Source organism: Chrysemys picta, chromosome 3 (genome assembly GCF_011386835.1).
Source record: "Chrysemys picta bellii isolate R12L10 chromosome 3, ASM1138683v2, whole genome shotgun sequence".
Taxonomy (NCBI): domain Eukaryota; kingdom Metazoa; phylum Chordata; order Testudines; family Emydidae; genus Chrysemys; species Chrysemys picta.
Genome location: NC_088793.1, coordinates 102,561,615 through 102,577,393, shown reverse-complemented (window position 1 = coordinate 102,577,393; position 15,779 = coordinate 102,561,615). Strand labels below are relative to the sequence as shown.

General features: G+C 38.9%; 1 protein-coding gene across 32 annotated transcripts in view; it reads right to left on the bottom strand.

The window, feature by feature from the left end:
- Positions 1-5,697: 5,697 nt before the first annotated feature.
- The window catches only part of EYA4 (EYA transcriptional coactivator and phosphatase 4), a 228,788-nt gene continuing 218,706 nt past the window's right edge, over positions 5,698-15,779 (bottom strand). For 19 of the 32 annotated variants that reach the window (XM_024113356.3, XM_024113337.3, XM_024113349.3 and 16 more), the window contains 3 exons: positions 13,753-13,874; positions 10,763-10,863; positions 5,698-9,126 (listed from right to left, as the gene is read on the bottom strand). In XM_024113356.3, the coding sequence (XP_023969124.1) occupies positions 9,046-9,126; positions 10,763-10,863; positions 13,753-13,874 (304 nt within the window). In that variant the 3' untranslated portion in view covers positions 5,698-9,045. Of the gene's footprint in view, positions 9,127-10,762; positions 11,004-13,752; positions 13,875-15,779 lie in introns of all 32 variants that reach the window. The other 13 variants (XM_024113338.3, XM_024113350.3, XM_024113368.3 and 10 more) reach the window with 2 other exon arrangements.

The following is a 15,779-nucleotide window of genomic DNA, read 5'->3' as shown; positions in this document are numbered from 1 at the left end:
GAAGCTAGGGAAAACGTGGAGAGCTTGCGAAGGAAGATGCCACAGTTCCAACGACCATTATTGGTGGTAAGAAGGAACTGAGGAGGTGCTGGGCTGGCAGGATCATATAGTGAGCGCCATGGAGGCACCACCCCAGGGGGCTCCACAGCCGACCCAACAGGAGCTGCTAAGGGAAAAACTTCCCGATGACTTTGCATGCGACGCGCACACACCTAATTGGAATCGATAGGAGCAACGCATCTCGAAGAAGAAATGTCCATTTTCAACAACATTTTTCAGCTTTTTTGCTGAAAAAGCAAATTTTGGGAGGCTTTCAAAAATTTTCTACATATTTTCAGTGTTTGGCTGCCAAAAACAACAAAAATGTCCTTTTTTGTTTTTTATTTAAATGAAAACCAGAAAACTTTTTGTAGCGGTTAAAAACCCCATTTGCTAAGGTAAAATTTTCCCCTCTGAGCTAGACTGGAAAGTTGCTACCGTCTCCTCTTTGAAATTCCTTCTTAAGATATAACCCTATTGTGATACCTACATGAAATTGGCCAGCTAACAAGGGCTCAGTTGAGGGGATCATTTGGAGATTGTTGATAAATAATTAACTTGATTATGTGTCCCACCCTCCCGCCACGCCCCCTCTGCCCCCAGTCCAATGTTAGTCATGTGGCTCAGACTGTGAACTCTTTGAATATGTCTGTACTTCACATTTGGGCTCAGGCTGGAGCACCAGCTTTGAGACCTATTCCCATCATGAGGTTTCAGAGCCCAGGCTCCAGATCAAACCGGAACATCTACACTGCTATTTTCAGCCCCCTAGTGTGAGCCCTGCAAGCCCAAGTCAGGTGATTCATGTTCTGTGACTCACTGCCTCTGGTCTTTTGCAGTGTAGACATCCTATCCTTGACTCAAAGGGCATCTTATTATATGTTTGGACAGCACTTACCATGTTGTGGGTGCGATAGTAATACTACTTCTATTGTTGCCAATATGTTACTATCTAATTAAATACACACACTATCTTTTTCAGTGCATGGTAAAAATATAATCAGACATGCTAAATGCGTTTAGAAAACAAATGAGATTGGTAAAAGACTTCTGAAATCCAGAAGTCAAAATGTTAGTGATACAGTTATTTACGTTTTATACAAACATGTACTTTATGCAAAAACATTACTAGGCAAGAGGCAAAAGAGACGGAATACCGACAACTTTACACTAGCTCCCTTACATGGCCTTGTTTCAGAGCCTCCTGGGCTCTTGGCCAAAATCCAGTTATCAACTCAGAGCACCATAGTTACACTAATGAAGTTCTGATTTTGATTTGAATCAATTATTTGGTCAGGGAGGATGGAAATTGGAGAATCAGATTAACCCGTTAATGCGAATGCCTCACATGGGGCCATATTGCAGACGTGGGTTCTATAATGCAGTTGCAATTGCTGGAAGTAGCAAGTAATATGATTCTGTTGGTAATTTACAGTTAGATTTTCTTTGAATGGGAAGCAGCAGGCATTCCTGCTTGCATCATACCTAGTGAGACTGGGGTATTTTTTGTTAGCAGCTCTGTGATAGAAGCTAAGACGTTCTCAACATGAATTTGTTGTGAAATGGTGTGCTAAGCTGTAGACCAAACAAAACACTTTCTGAGTGCATGATATTTCATCTGCTTTTTGGGGAAAGCTAATAAGTGTGGAGGAGCACGTGGTTCAGACAGAGACATCCCTTGGAGGAGTATCTACTAATGGAGATTCTCTATGGCCTAGTAAGTAGGAGAGGATAGAAGATGATAAAATACAGGTAGGATCTGATGAGAAACAGTCAAATGAAAAAAAAGTCTCATTCTATTACATCACTTAATAGGAGACTGCTAAAAAGTGACAAGATTTTAAAGTGTTTATATACCAATGCTAGAAGTCTAAATAAAACACTGTAGCATTTAATTTCAGAAAGCGGAACTACACAAAAATGGTTAGTTAAACAGAAATTAAAAGGTACTGCACCAAAAGTAAAATCCCTGCAAACTGCATGGAAACTTTTTAAAGACACCATAATAGAGGCTCAACTTAAATGTATACCCCAAATTAAAAAACATAGTAAAAGAACCAAAAAAGAGCCACTGTGGCTAAATAACAAAGTAAGAGAAACAGTGAGAGGTAAAAAGGCATCATTTAAAAAGTGGAAATTAAATCCTCGTGAGGAAAATAGAAAGGAGCATAAACTCTGCCAAATGAAGTGTAAAAACATAATTAGGAAGGCCCCAAAAAAGTTTGAAGAACAGCTAGCCAAAGACTCAAAGTAATAGCAAAAAATTTTTAAGTACATCAGACGCAAGAAGTCGGCTAAACAATGGGGACTTGGAGACCATCAAGGTGCTACAGGAGCACTCCAGGATGATAAGGCCATTGCGGAGAAACTAAATGAATTCTTTGCATTGGTCTTCACGGTTGAGGATGTGAAGGAGATTCCCAAACCTGAGCCATTTTTTTTTAGGTGACAAATCTGAGGAAATGTTCCAGATTGAGGTGTCATTAGAGGACGTTTTGGAACAAATCGATTAAACTAAACAGTAATCAGTCACCAGGACCAGATGATATTCACCCAAGAGTTCTGAAGGAACTCAAATGTGAAATTGCAGAACTACTAACTGTAGTCGGTAACCTATCATTTAAATCAGCTTCTGTACCAAATGACTGGAGGATAGCTAATGTGATGCTAGTTTTTAAAAAGGTCTCCAGAGGCAATTACAGGCCGTAAGCCTGACTTCAGTACCGAGTAAACTGGTTGAAACTATAGCAAAGAACAAAATTGTCAGATACACATGAACATAATGTGTTGTGGAAGACTCAACATGGTTTTTGTAAAGGGAAATCATGTCTCAGCAATCTATTACAATTTTTTGAGGAGGTCAACAAGCATGTGGACAAGGGGGATCCAGTGGATACAGTGTATTTAGATTTTCAAAAAGCCTTTGACAAGATCCCTCACCAAAGGCTCTTACGCAAAGTAAGCTGTCATAGGATAAGAGGGAAGGTCCTCTCATGGATTGGTAACTGGTTAAAAGATAGGAAACAAAGGGTAGGAATAAATGGTCAGTTTTCAGAATGGAGAGAGGTAAATAGTGGTGTCCCCCAGGCGTCTGTACTTGGACTATTCATAAATGCTCTGGAAAAAGGGGTAAACAGTGAGGTGGCAAAACTTGCAGATGATACTAAACTGCTCAAGATAGTTAAGTCCCAGGCAGACTGTGAAGAGCTATAAAAGGATCTCTCAAAACTGGGTTACTGGGCAACAAAATGGCAGATGAAATTCAATGTCAATAAATGCAAAATAATGCACATTGGAAAACATAATCCCACCTGTACATATAAAATGATGGGGTCTAAATTAGCTGGCACCGCTCAAGAAAGAGATCCTGGTGTCATTGTGGATAGTTCTCTGAAACATCCACTCAGAATGTTGGGAATCATTAAGAAGGGGATAGATAATAAGACAGAAAATATCATATTGCCTCTATATAAATCCATAGTATGCCCACATCTTGAATACTGCATGCAGATGTGATCACCCAATCTCAAAAAAGATATATTGGAATTGGAAAAAGTTCAGAAAAGGGCAACAAAAATGATTAGGGGTATGGAATGGCTGCCATATGAGGAGAGATTAATAAGACTGGGACTCTTCAGCTTGGAAAAGAGACGATGGGGAGAATGGGGGGAAATATGATAGAGGTCTATAAAATCATGACAGGTGTGGAGAAAGTGAATAAGGAAGTGTTGTTTACTTCTCATAACACAACAGCTAGGGGTCACCAAATGAAATGAATAGGCAGCAGGTTTAAAACAAACAAAAGTTAGGTCCCCCCCCCCCCACACACACACAATGCAGTGTCAACCTATGGAACTCCTTGCCAGAGGATGTTGTGAAGGCCAAGACTGTAACAGGATTCAAAAAAGAAATAGATAAATTCAGGGAGGATAGGTCCATCAATGGCTTTTAGCCAGGATGGGCAGGATTGGTGTCCCTAGCGTCTGTTTGCCAGAAGCTGGGAATGGGTGACAGGGAATGGATCACTTGATGATTACCTGTTCTGTTCATTCCCTCTGGGGCACCTGCCATTGGCCACTGTTGGAATACAGAATACTGGGCTAGATGAACCTTTGGTCTGACTAGGGTGACCAGATGTCCTGATTTTATAGGGACAGTCCTGATATTTGGGGCTTTTTCTTATATAGGTGCCAATTACCCCCCACCCCCATCCGGATTTTTCACACTTGCTGTCTGGTCACCCTAGGTCTGACCCAGTATGGCCGCTCTTATGGTCTTAATTTCTATTAATGACTAGTGAATAGGAGCAGGTTGGCTCCTTTGGGTTTTCTGAAATGGTACTAAAATGGTTTTCTCTGATTTATGCTAAGCCATAAACGAGCTCTGGAAGACTAGTTTCTGAAGACTGTCAGTAATGTTTCAATTTACTAAGTTTACTGTCCATCCTACCCACATTGTAAATTACATCCATAGGTCTCCAACAAGCAACTAAAAGTATATATTTTCATATGCTTCAAAGGATGTGAACTTTTTAGAAGGCTTTTGCTTGGTGACATGTGCTTTGTGCATAAGCTGGAGCTCTTTGTAACGACCATTGATAAAGCTACTTAACCTACGTGTGCTTCACTATTAAAAATCATGGACAGAAAGTGCTGTGGCAGAGTGGTGCTTATATAATCTGTAGAGGTCTAGTGCCATTTACCACCTGTTGACTTCTGCAGGAGGAGGTGGAGGAAGACAAATATTCTGTCCCCACCCATCCTTAATCCAGCACAAACTAATACAAGCAATTTTTAGTCTTTTGATTAGCACTCTTTCAGGGTTTTTTATAGGATAGAAGGATGTGCACCTTCTGTTAATTATTCCCCCTCCCCCACCCTTACTGTTGTTTACCTAGGGCCAGGTCTTCAACTGGTGTAGCTCCATTGACAACTGACTTCAATAAAAGCAGATTTTTATGTGCTGAGGATCTGGCCCTTATCACTTCTAGACACCAAAGAGAAGTCTGGTTTCTAAGGAGGCTTAGGTCTAAAATCCTACAAAAACTTAAGCATATTCATTACTTTGACGTCAATGGGACTGGTCCACCTGCATAAAGTTATGTATATGCTTAATTCTTTGCAGGATCAGGGCCTTATGTCATGGTCAGCCCTTAATAAATTATATCCCTGAGCCCATTTCCCATTCGAAAACATCTGTCATTGCTGTTCCCTTGCTTCATGCAGGAGCATGAGTGAGCGGTTAAGTACCAATGACAGTCTATAAATCAAATGATGGGAAACTTCTGCAGAGTGACTCCCTCCTCCAGCTCAGGATCACTACTTCTGAGCTACAGGGGGCCATGAAGCAATAGCAACAAAGATACTGCCATAAGGGGAACTCACATGAGGGCTGAACTGTTGACCAGATTACCTGTTAATTCTTCAGTCGTTCAAACTGTCTCCTGTGTAAAACAACCCAAGTTTTGATGCATTTGCACGTAGAAAAGACAGGAGCATAAAAATGTTACAGGTAATAAATAAATGAATCAGGAATTCATATTAAGAAAACAGATAAGCTGTAGTGATTGAGACCCTGCCCTTAGAAGAGACTTCTGTGTAATGAGGGTTTCAAACACAAACCAGAAATCTTCCAGGGCAGTATAGTGCAGAAAATGACAACAGTTCCAAATGTATTTATTGAGAAGTAGTAAAGATGTACATATATTTTACAAGCTTTTAATATTAATTTACATTATCTTAAATTAGGTAGGCCCCAATAAACTAGAACTTGCTAATACATGACAGACACTTGGCTTCAATTAAATTTCCAAAATGCTGCTATTGCTGGGAGTCGTAACACAATTTTGGCTCATGCCACTTAAAAAATTCCTCTTTAGAGATACTAAATACCATATTCATTTAAAGCATGTGCTTGGTATAAGGTAGAGCTGGCTCCTAACTAAAACCCTGGAGCTGGATCCAAGTTCACCGCTAAAATGTAGTCTTCCTGGCAAGGGTCAAATCCACACACACTTAAATTTGGGATTTGGATTTCAAACCCCGCCTCCCCCCGAATGTTCAGGTGTGTTTGGATCCAGGATTTTGATATGGGCAGATCTCCTGTGTCAGTGCTTAGACTGGAACATGTTTTTGGTGCATATATTGCTGCTTATACTGGATACTAATAAAATCCAATTCTGGGAGTCAGCCATCACCTATATCTTTGTGCACAATCAACAAATGTTTCTAAGACAGAGCTTTGCTTCTAGATTTCACTTTACTTTTTTTATACTGAACTGTACTAACTTACCCCTTATATTTCAGATATTGCTTACTCTGTGATTGAAATTGCACTGTATTTATATCTTGCAAGTGCAGTATTAAAAGTGCCTAATGTTCAAGTACTGTACTCACTTTAGATTGCTACAGTAACTGCAAAAGGCACAATAATCTATATTTTAATTGCACATAGTATTTGCAAACATAACATTGTATTCATTTTGGGGGTAGGGATTGAAGGGAGGCAGTTATTATTGTATTATATACATTGAATTAAAATGCACTCAAAGTCCAAATGACCAAAGCTTACTTAAGTCCAACCATATCGATTTGGAACTGTCCAATTTGAGTAAAATATCTGCCTTGGTTATTCATGCCTCTAGTTGTCATGCAGGCAGCCTTATCGAAGTAAGAATATGCTATGAGACTGTATTTAAAGATACCACCTGTGTTACTTTTTCCTTAAGTAGAGTATATCTGTGCATCTGGAATTCTGGAAAGAGCTTTGGTATTGTGTGTGAAGTGTAAATGGCTTAGGGCTAAACCCTTAAGTGGTGAGGTGCTGTAAGGTTTTGTGAATTATTATTAATAGTATGAAGCTAATGCATAGAAGTCCCAATATTATCATGGCTTCACTGTGCTAGATGCTGTACAAAAACGTACCAAAATTATGTTAGTCTTAAAGGTGCCACAGGACCCTCTGTTGCTTTTTACAGATTCAGACTAACAGGGCTACCCCTCTGATACTTGACAAAATTTTATATCACTCTGAGCCATACCCTCCCATAGGAGCATATGCATAACTTCCATGACATTAATTTTTTTTTAAATAGATGGCAGGCTGTGGACTACATGTTACTATAGCTGCCATGTTCCTTTTTAAAAGCACATATTAAAATGATTTTGAAGACATTAGTATATTTAAGTCTTTCAGTATATTTAAAATTGCTTCACTTAATTTTCACTGTAATAAAAAAAATGGAAACTTAAAATTTTAACCGCTTTACATCAAATTTTATTTTTAGGCCAAATTTGATCAGGTACCATACTGTAAGAATAAACTATCTGTAAATAATTCCCAGCCATAGGCCTCTTTCAAGAGGGGAAAAAGGAATCTTCCCCCCCCCCCCCACATTTCTTCTGTAATTGGAGGTATATAATAATTTAATGTGTGGCAAGACCACATTTAAAACTTGTGGCAGTAGCATACCAGCCTGTTGTCTGAATGACTTGCGTACAAAATTCCAATGGAGGCAAAGGAATTTCTTTTTACTTAGTTATAAAAGAGTTTTGCCATTGACTTCAATGGGGCCAGGATTTCACCCGAAGACCTGACTTTGACATGGTCAATGTAGTTTAAATAAGCAACAAGTAATTTCCCTATAAGCAACTCCTGAATAGAAATAGGTTGGTTTCACAGTAAAGACCAGGAGGACTGCATATCATTATTGAGTACTGTCCTTACATAGGTGTCCCTGGCATCTGCATTTCACATCCTATCATGACAAGTTCTCTATACAGTCAGAACAAGTGGGTGTACAGTATCAAGGAAGAGCAATTTCCATCCTCCACAATAAACAAAAGTTATTAACACTTCCAGTTGCTTCATGACACTGAAATCAGATGTGGGGTGGTAGGACTACAGTGTGGAATATGACCCCCCCCAATGCCATTCCTAACCAGGGAAAGAGGGAAATGGAAGAGACTTAATTTGGTTTTGTTTAAATGGTAGATGCTCCCTATGCAGGTTTTTCTGTAGCCTGTAAGTAATTAATGAATATGGCTCTTAGTTTTCTCATGTGAGAATGAAGAAAGGATGTTCAAGATGTTAAGCAATTGCTTTAGCTTTGAAGGTAACGGTCCCCAATATTATTTCAGCCTCCCAAAAGCCTCTTAACTTGCCTCAGTGGAACTATTCAGAAACCAAATAAAAACCACAAACTTTCCTTTATTTTTTCTTACTGAAACAAATACTTAAATGCTTTTGATGCAGCCCTGCTCTTTGATTACTTGAATTTGAAATTTGGTCATGTCAAAATATGTCGACTTTTTTTGTTTATCTACATAGTTTTTAACCAAAATTACATTGTAACACACAAACACGGTCTTGTCTTTAAGGCACAACACATCATTATGCACATTCTGTTTGCCAAACTTATAAAAGAGACAATATTATATAACCCTTCCCCACCCCTCCAAAAAAAGAAAAATTGCATCCACTTCCAAAAATCAGCTGCTAATAAAGTCACAGTAAATTATTTTCATCAATAATTTACACAAATTACAGGTCTAGACAGGATTGTCATTATACAGTCTGAGTGCATTCCAATTCAGATTTTCTGGGTTAGGTAGGCTAAAGTCTGGTTCAAACCTCAGTGCTGAGAGTATACCCCATATTGAGGAATGTTGTTGACCACCACCTTGTCGGTCAGAAAACGCATGTTGGTGCTTTGCCATTATGAGTCCTTTGTTCGCTCCCGTTAGGGCTCATTTGGTGTGTACCAGCAACCTCCATAGGTTTTTATTCGTTAGAAATGTTGCATATATAAGACCATAGAGCTTCCTTATGTAGCACTAACATTTTAACTCCATTCAGCAATCTGAATTCTTCATTGTGGAATTTTCATTCCAAATATTTCTTCCCTTCTTAAGACAATTCATATGTGTTAAGCCAGAGGCATCGAATCACACATAAAAATTCAGTGTACTTGAAATATAAAAAAGGATCGCCAACTATAGAACACAGTTACAAATACTCTAGTTCCAGTGCTTGATGTAGAGCCAAGAGGTCCGAATGACTTGATATCCTCCAGAAAGGCATGTTGTGCTGCATTTGTTAGGGGGAAAAAGTGAGAAAAAATGAACACCTTGTCTACAGCAGAAGGCACACAGCAAATAAGTACAGTTAAGCTCATAACAATATATTTGTAATGTTATGTTTGCAGCCTGATGTTTGTTAGTAAAATACTGACAAAAATCAGACCAAAATAGATCTGAGCTTAATTCTTAGAACTAGGAGGAAATAATCAGATAGTCTGTTTTACTATTCACACTGGAAATAGCCCAAAACTCACTGAATGCAACTCCCTTCATTTGGCCAGGGGAGCTTGCTCATTTGCTACTATAAAATTTATTAGAAAAAGGATGATCACTATTTATACTCATTTATTACCATTAGAAAGGTTCAATTCTCATTTAAAGGGTTATAGGACAGTCATTAAGGAAAGGCTCATATATAACATTTTGCGACACAGACAAGTATCTTTTTTTTGGTCCAGCTGGGGGAAAACTCTTCTGGAGAGAAACTTTCAAAACACGGATTTAAATAAAGATGACTGATGCTGCAGGAAACATCAATGTCTGCTGGTAGATGCAGTATAGCGGATTACAGATCTACTCATGCCAGATCACTCTTCGAAGGCTGCTGCTGGACACTCCTCTAGCTGACTAGCTCCCTGGAACTAGGTAAGAACCTTTATTTTGCTCAGTTCAGATCTATTTGTAAACTGCTGTGTTCATCTATTCCTCTGTAAACCATATCTATTCATGCAAGTACAGCTATAGTTAGAGAGAAGCATGCCAACTGAAAACTGCCAAAACCAACCACCTGTGTTCAGCACAGACCCATCACCAGTACTGCACCTCTATAAGCAACCATTTGGAATGAGCATTTTGATTTTGTTTCCACTACAGCGTAAATGTCAAAACAACACATAGGACCCATCAAAATACTAGAAAGATTTAAGTTTTGCTATCCTTAGTGCTAATTCTTGGTATTTCTGGTCATAATTCAGGAGGCAAGGAGCACAACATTCAGAGTACATTACATTTTCTACATTACTGGGAGTTAGTGGAATGCGTTTGACTTCTGAAAGATTTCCAACTTGTTCTGTTTTCAAATATTTGCTTATACATCACACTTACAAATTTTGTCTTTGAGAAAACTGTGCAGAAAATAAACATTTTTTTACTTTGAAGAAACTGTACATTTGTGTCTTCCTTTTGCAGAAGTGTTTACTGAAACAAACTATGTTTTAAAATCAATCATGTTTCTCCTAGTATATTCTAAAGGTGTTTTTTTTTCTCTTCACGATAGAAGAACTTTGGCACAATATTTTTGCTGGTTTTCTGCATTCTCTCCAATAGCTCTTGCTCTAATTTCCACGTGTTGTTTTAACCAAAACCCCTCTTGCTTTATTACTTCTGTTTATATCTTAGGGTTCATTTGCTTTTTTTCTCCCCATTAACATTCATTTAATTTTTTGGGGGTATATTTCTTACCCAGATTGTCATAAAGCAAATGCTAGAATCCAAATGGTTTATTTTAATGTAAGTGTAGGCCTTATCATGCTCTTGGTGCCTCTGAATATTCAACTTATCTGCCATTGTGCAACACTAGTAGAAATGAAACAGGCTTGCATTAGTATCTATGTATCACACCAACATTTCATGAGACAGGTTACCTTTTTTGCTGCCTGTTCTTCTTCTACACCATCCCCAATTACAACATATACTACTTTTCTGCCAAACCTTTGCATTATTCGTTCAAAGCAACTTTCTTTTCCTGGAAGATAAATGAGATAAGAGTTCAGAGTGAAGTTACCTGGTTAGCTGCATGCTCCTCATCTCGTCCATCTCCAATCACAACATAAGTTATGTTAGTGCCAAATCTGGACACTATACGCTCAAAACAGCTTTCTTTGCCTGAAAAACAACACACTACTTATTCAAGCCATCATGTGAGTTATCTTGAAGCTTTACAAAGGGTTAAGTGAATCCTATTAAAGTGTGCATTTTTTCATAGCTCCCAGCTTTTGGCTTGTTTCACAGATGCAACCAGCCAAAAAGCAGTTGAATTCCTTTGTCAGACTAAGCAGATTTATCTGATATTAGATCTCATTCCTAACCTGAGGTAGAGATTTTGGCTGTAACAGAAGGATGCTATTACTTCTATTGTAAAAACATAAAATTGAATTTCAATACTTGCAGATTATTTTAATCCCCCCCCCCCCCCCCGCAAGGACAGTAGCAGTTTCATTTAAAATGCATTTACTGCACGGGGAAGAGCTGTCATTATGGGATGATGGGCACTCAAACCTAGGGAGAAGAATGAAATGAGGCAGAAAGTTGCCCCTGAAACATGTGCCATTTTGCAAGACTGGATTAAGCCAGCTCAGCCAATGACAAGAAAGGAGGCTTCTAATTAGGAAAATATTGTGTTTTGGAACTGCTGAATGAGGACCAGATTGTAGTGAGTTTAAGGGCCAGCTCCAAGTACAGACACTATGCTCAGAGTGCAGGGACCACTCCTTTTGTACAACCCTGGCAGCACAACCCACCTGAAAGGATGTGGGGAGAGGGGAGTGGTGTACATTTCATCCCCAGAAGGGATGTAGCAGTGGGCACTATTTCCCTGCATGCCAGGCAAGAATTCTATTTTCCTGCGGCAAATGGTGCTACTCCTTACTGTAGACTAGTGTGCAAATTGCACTCAGACTAAAATGTGCAGGTTGCTATAAATATATCTATTAAATTGGCAGTTTAATGGCATTTAGGCTATTTGATATACTTAATTCTTTGAGAGTTTTTAAATGATTTCATGCATCCTCTCATTATGGAATGATGTTGCTAATTAAGTTATCAAAATATCTGTTGTTCTTTGTGTTGCTGAAAGGCACATTTAAAAAATGGTACTCTAAAAACAAATATATTCAGGACGCTTTGCCAATGAAGTCTGATAGAATTTTAACAATCAATCTTCGTTAAAATTTGGAATGGATGAATGGTCAGATATGAACTCTTGCAAATTATTAGCTGTTTAAAAGTCACCAGAATGGTGATTTCCCCCAATTCACAATTGGATTTGATCTATGATTTCCAATGTTCAGATGTAAGTTCTTCTGAAACCATCAGGAGTCAAAAGTGAGGCCATATTATATTCTAAAGGAAATTCTCCATAGATTTTCAATAGAAACTTGGGTTGTCCTGTGACCTAAATGTCACAATCATTTAAGAATTCTTAATACAACCTTTCATCAGCTGGAAACCTTCACTCTTCCCCATATTCTAGAATCACTCTGTATGCACTAGAGTTTGCATTTTCAAAGGAGTCTTAGAGGTACCTTTGAAAATCCAAGCCTAAATTTTATTTTGTAGATTGCCATTTTCAAGAGTATAATTTGTCACTGTATATTACAAGAAGTTATTTATAAGTTACTTAACAGACCTGAAGGGTATTGGATGCCTGAAATTGCTGTGTATGAAATGAAGATCTTAGTTTATAAAACAAATTAGCTGGGCCTCTCATATAATGCTGGTTCATAGAATTCACTGGAATTATATAACATATATCTAACATATAAAAGATGAAATTCAGTAGGGAGAATGTAAGAGGGACGACTCTCCTAGAGTTCCCTCTTGTGGCAGGCCATGGCATGACAGGCATGTCTGCCTCAGTTCCCCCTTCCAAAGTCCCCAGTAACTCTTCTTCAGGTTCTCTTGCTATAATAAATATCCTTCTTGGGGCTGGTTTATTATAAAACCTTGTGCAAATGGTCCAAAACAGAAGTCCCGAACATGTAGTTCATTTCTCACCCAAGTGCAAGCAGTCATGAAAACTCAAGACATCTTGTTGTTTGATGAAACACACAACGTACTGGCTTCTTCAACCTTGCCTGGACTCTTGGTCATCCCTTGTCCTTGTACCAGGACGCACAGCCCTTCCACCTGAAGAATAATCCTGCTCTTCCTAATGGGAACCCCCCGAGATGCCCTCTCTCAGTTCCCCTGCATCTAGCCCTCCAGCATTAGAGATGTCAGCAGGTAAGCCCCTCCATTGCTCCCCTGTCTTCAGCCCTGCCTGTGTCCCTCAGGCTCTTCCTACCCTCTGACCCAAGCTTCCCCAAGCTTGGGGAAGTCAGCCAACAAATCCCTCTAGGCACTCTTCTTGCTTTAGCCTTCCCCTCCAGGAACCACCTTCCGCTTCTTTCTAGGAACCTTCCACAGTCCCATGGTCCCTGGTAGCTCTCACCTGTTCCTGATTCCCACACAGGCTGCTCTGATTCACCAGTCTCTCTCTCTCACTGGCTCTATTTTCTGCTCTACACCCAGGTGCCCTCTTAATTGGAGCATACTGATCAGGTGCACTTGTCCTGCTCCCTGTATAAGTGCCAGTGTCACCCTGTGACAGAGTTATATATTTAGATGGTACATAGTCTATATATAAATGTGACAAATACTGGGATTAGAAGTACTCATAGCAAACATAAATGTTTTAAATTTTTAAACAGTCAATAAATCTTAAACTGAGGCAATGCACAATTCATTTTCTACCTAAATATTTATACTATCAGATAAGTGGTTTTGAATCTATCCATAACTAATAAAAGGAAAAAAATATTTTTATATGATAAAGCAAATGCAGTCTTTGAGGACTAAAGAGTAATTTTCTTACCTATTTTGGTTGCACTGTAAATATTTTCAATAGGAAAAGCACCTCCTAAACTATACAACAGGACTTTTGCAAGTGCTGGGATAAGTTGGGTGGTTGTTACCAAAACATTTACACAGTTACTCCTAAAGGGAGAGAAATAGTTGTTGAATCTGAATAATGGTACATCATTCAAAAAATTATACAGTTAATATTTTGCTAAATAAAATTGGCCGCTGAGGATGGCATTCAGGATTTCCTGACATTAACTGTCAATCCAAATGCATTACTATCACTTAACCAGCCTTGAGAACCGTTTTATTAAAAATCTTATCCTTCGGCGGAAGGCTTTTCTGTTTTGGGCAAGTGCATAGGCCTGCAGTGCTGTGAAAACTGGGCTCCCTTTAAGATGTCAAAATAAATGCTCAAAAACGGAGATCTCAAATCACTAGTTGCTTTTAAAAATGTTGCCAAAACAGCACTCTCAAATTGGCAATTACTGGTGACTAATGAACAATCAGATGAAAGAGAGTTAGGAGGGGAAAAATGACTTGTCATTACTGCCTTAAAGGGAAGGACTGGGACAATAAAAAAATACATATTTTCTCACCCAAGAATTATAAATTAATGGTGGCCTCAGAACTGAACATCACCTTCCTAGTATTTCAAGGGTGGAAAGAGCAATCTTTTCAAGTAGAGGGGAGAGTAAAAACTTCCCAGTTTCATCACTGATTAGGTTTTTATGTCACTTCAGTCTGGGGCTTTGAGGAGTTCAGATGGCAGCAACTATACAACCAGAAATGGAATTTAACGCTATTACAAGGTCAGAGGAGGAAGGGCTTGAACACTAGTGCAGCCTACTGGTGTTAACATGGGGCTAGGACCAGGAACTTGTGGGTTCTAATCCTGGCTCTTCAACAGTTTTAACATGTGACCTTTGGCAAGTGAAGTAATCTCATTATGTCTCAGCTTCCGCCTCAGTAAAATGGAGCTAATACACATCTACCTCAGAGATATTGTGAGGATTGATAAATGTACAGTACTCATGAAATACACCTCTACCCGGATATAATGCAGTAAAGCAGTGCTCCGGGAAGAGGGGAGGGGGCTGCGCACTCCAGCGGATCAAAGCAAGTTCGATATAACACAGTTTCACCTACAACGTGGTAAGATTTTTTTTGGCTCCCAAGGACAGCATTATATCGAGGTAGAGGTGTACTTGACAATTATTTAAACATCTGACTGGCCTTTATTTAATCGGTAACAATTTTCCAACAATCCATTATTGCTTAAATGACAATGCAATTTTTTGAATACTGTGTGGATAATATTTTTAGAAGTAAGTATGATATCAAACACATGCATAAATTTGTACTTTTATTTTTTTCATTAGATACTGCTAAAATAGATTTCCAGTTTAGCTGCTGTTTGTTAAAAACATGTAGATGTTTAAAATAGTTGTTCGTTTTGTTCTTTTCCCTTAACACTGATTCATCTCTCACCCATGTTACTCTTGAAATAGAAGACAATGTGGCTCCATGTTGTTCATTACTATCGTTTTGCACTTGCAGTATTGATTAGCTCAGAGGGAACAGGTACTGCTCTCTGAATATCATTGTTGAAGAACCAGCAATTATTTCTTAGGGGAGGGAGTGCTGGGTTTTAATTATTTTGGTTAAACAGATAGTTGCTCTAAAAATCCTGCACATCCACTCAGGGTATGTTTATATTTCAATGTAAACCCAGGGTTAATAGCACATGAATTAGCAGATCCTGGATTTGTTAACCTAGGGCTTGAGTGTCTACACTCATTTGTAATCCCAGATTAGGAACTGTTGAACCTTCAGTCCCAATCTGTGGCTCCAGTGTCTACATCACATTATGCAGCCTGAGTACAACCACCCATATCCCAGACTTCCTAGAGCTCTCCCAAAATGTGGCTGCTTTAGCCTTTTGTTCATTGTTTAGGGTGTGAAAACTTGACTGTCTACAGAACACAAAGTCAGCCTGTGGGACACTATGGGCGGACTCCCAGAGCATGAGTCTAGTGG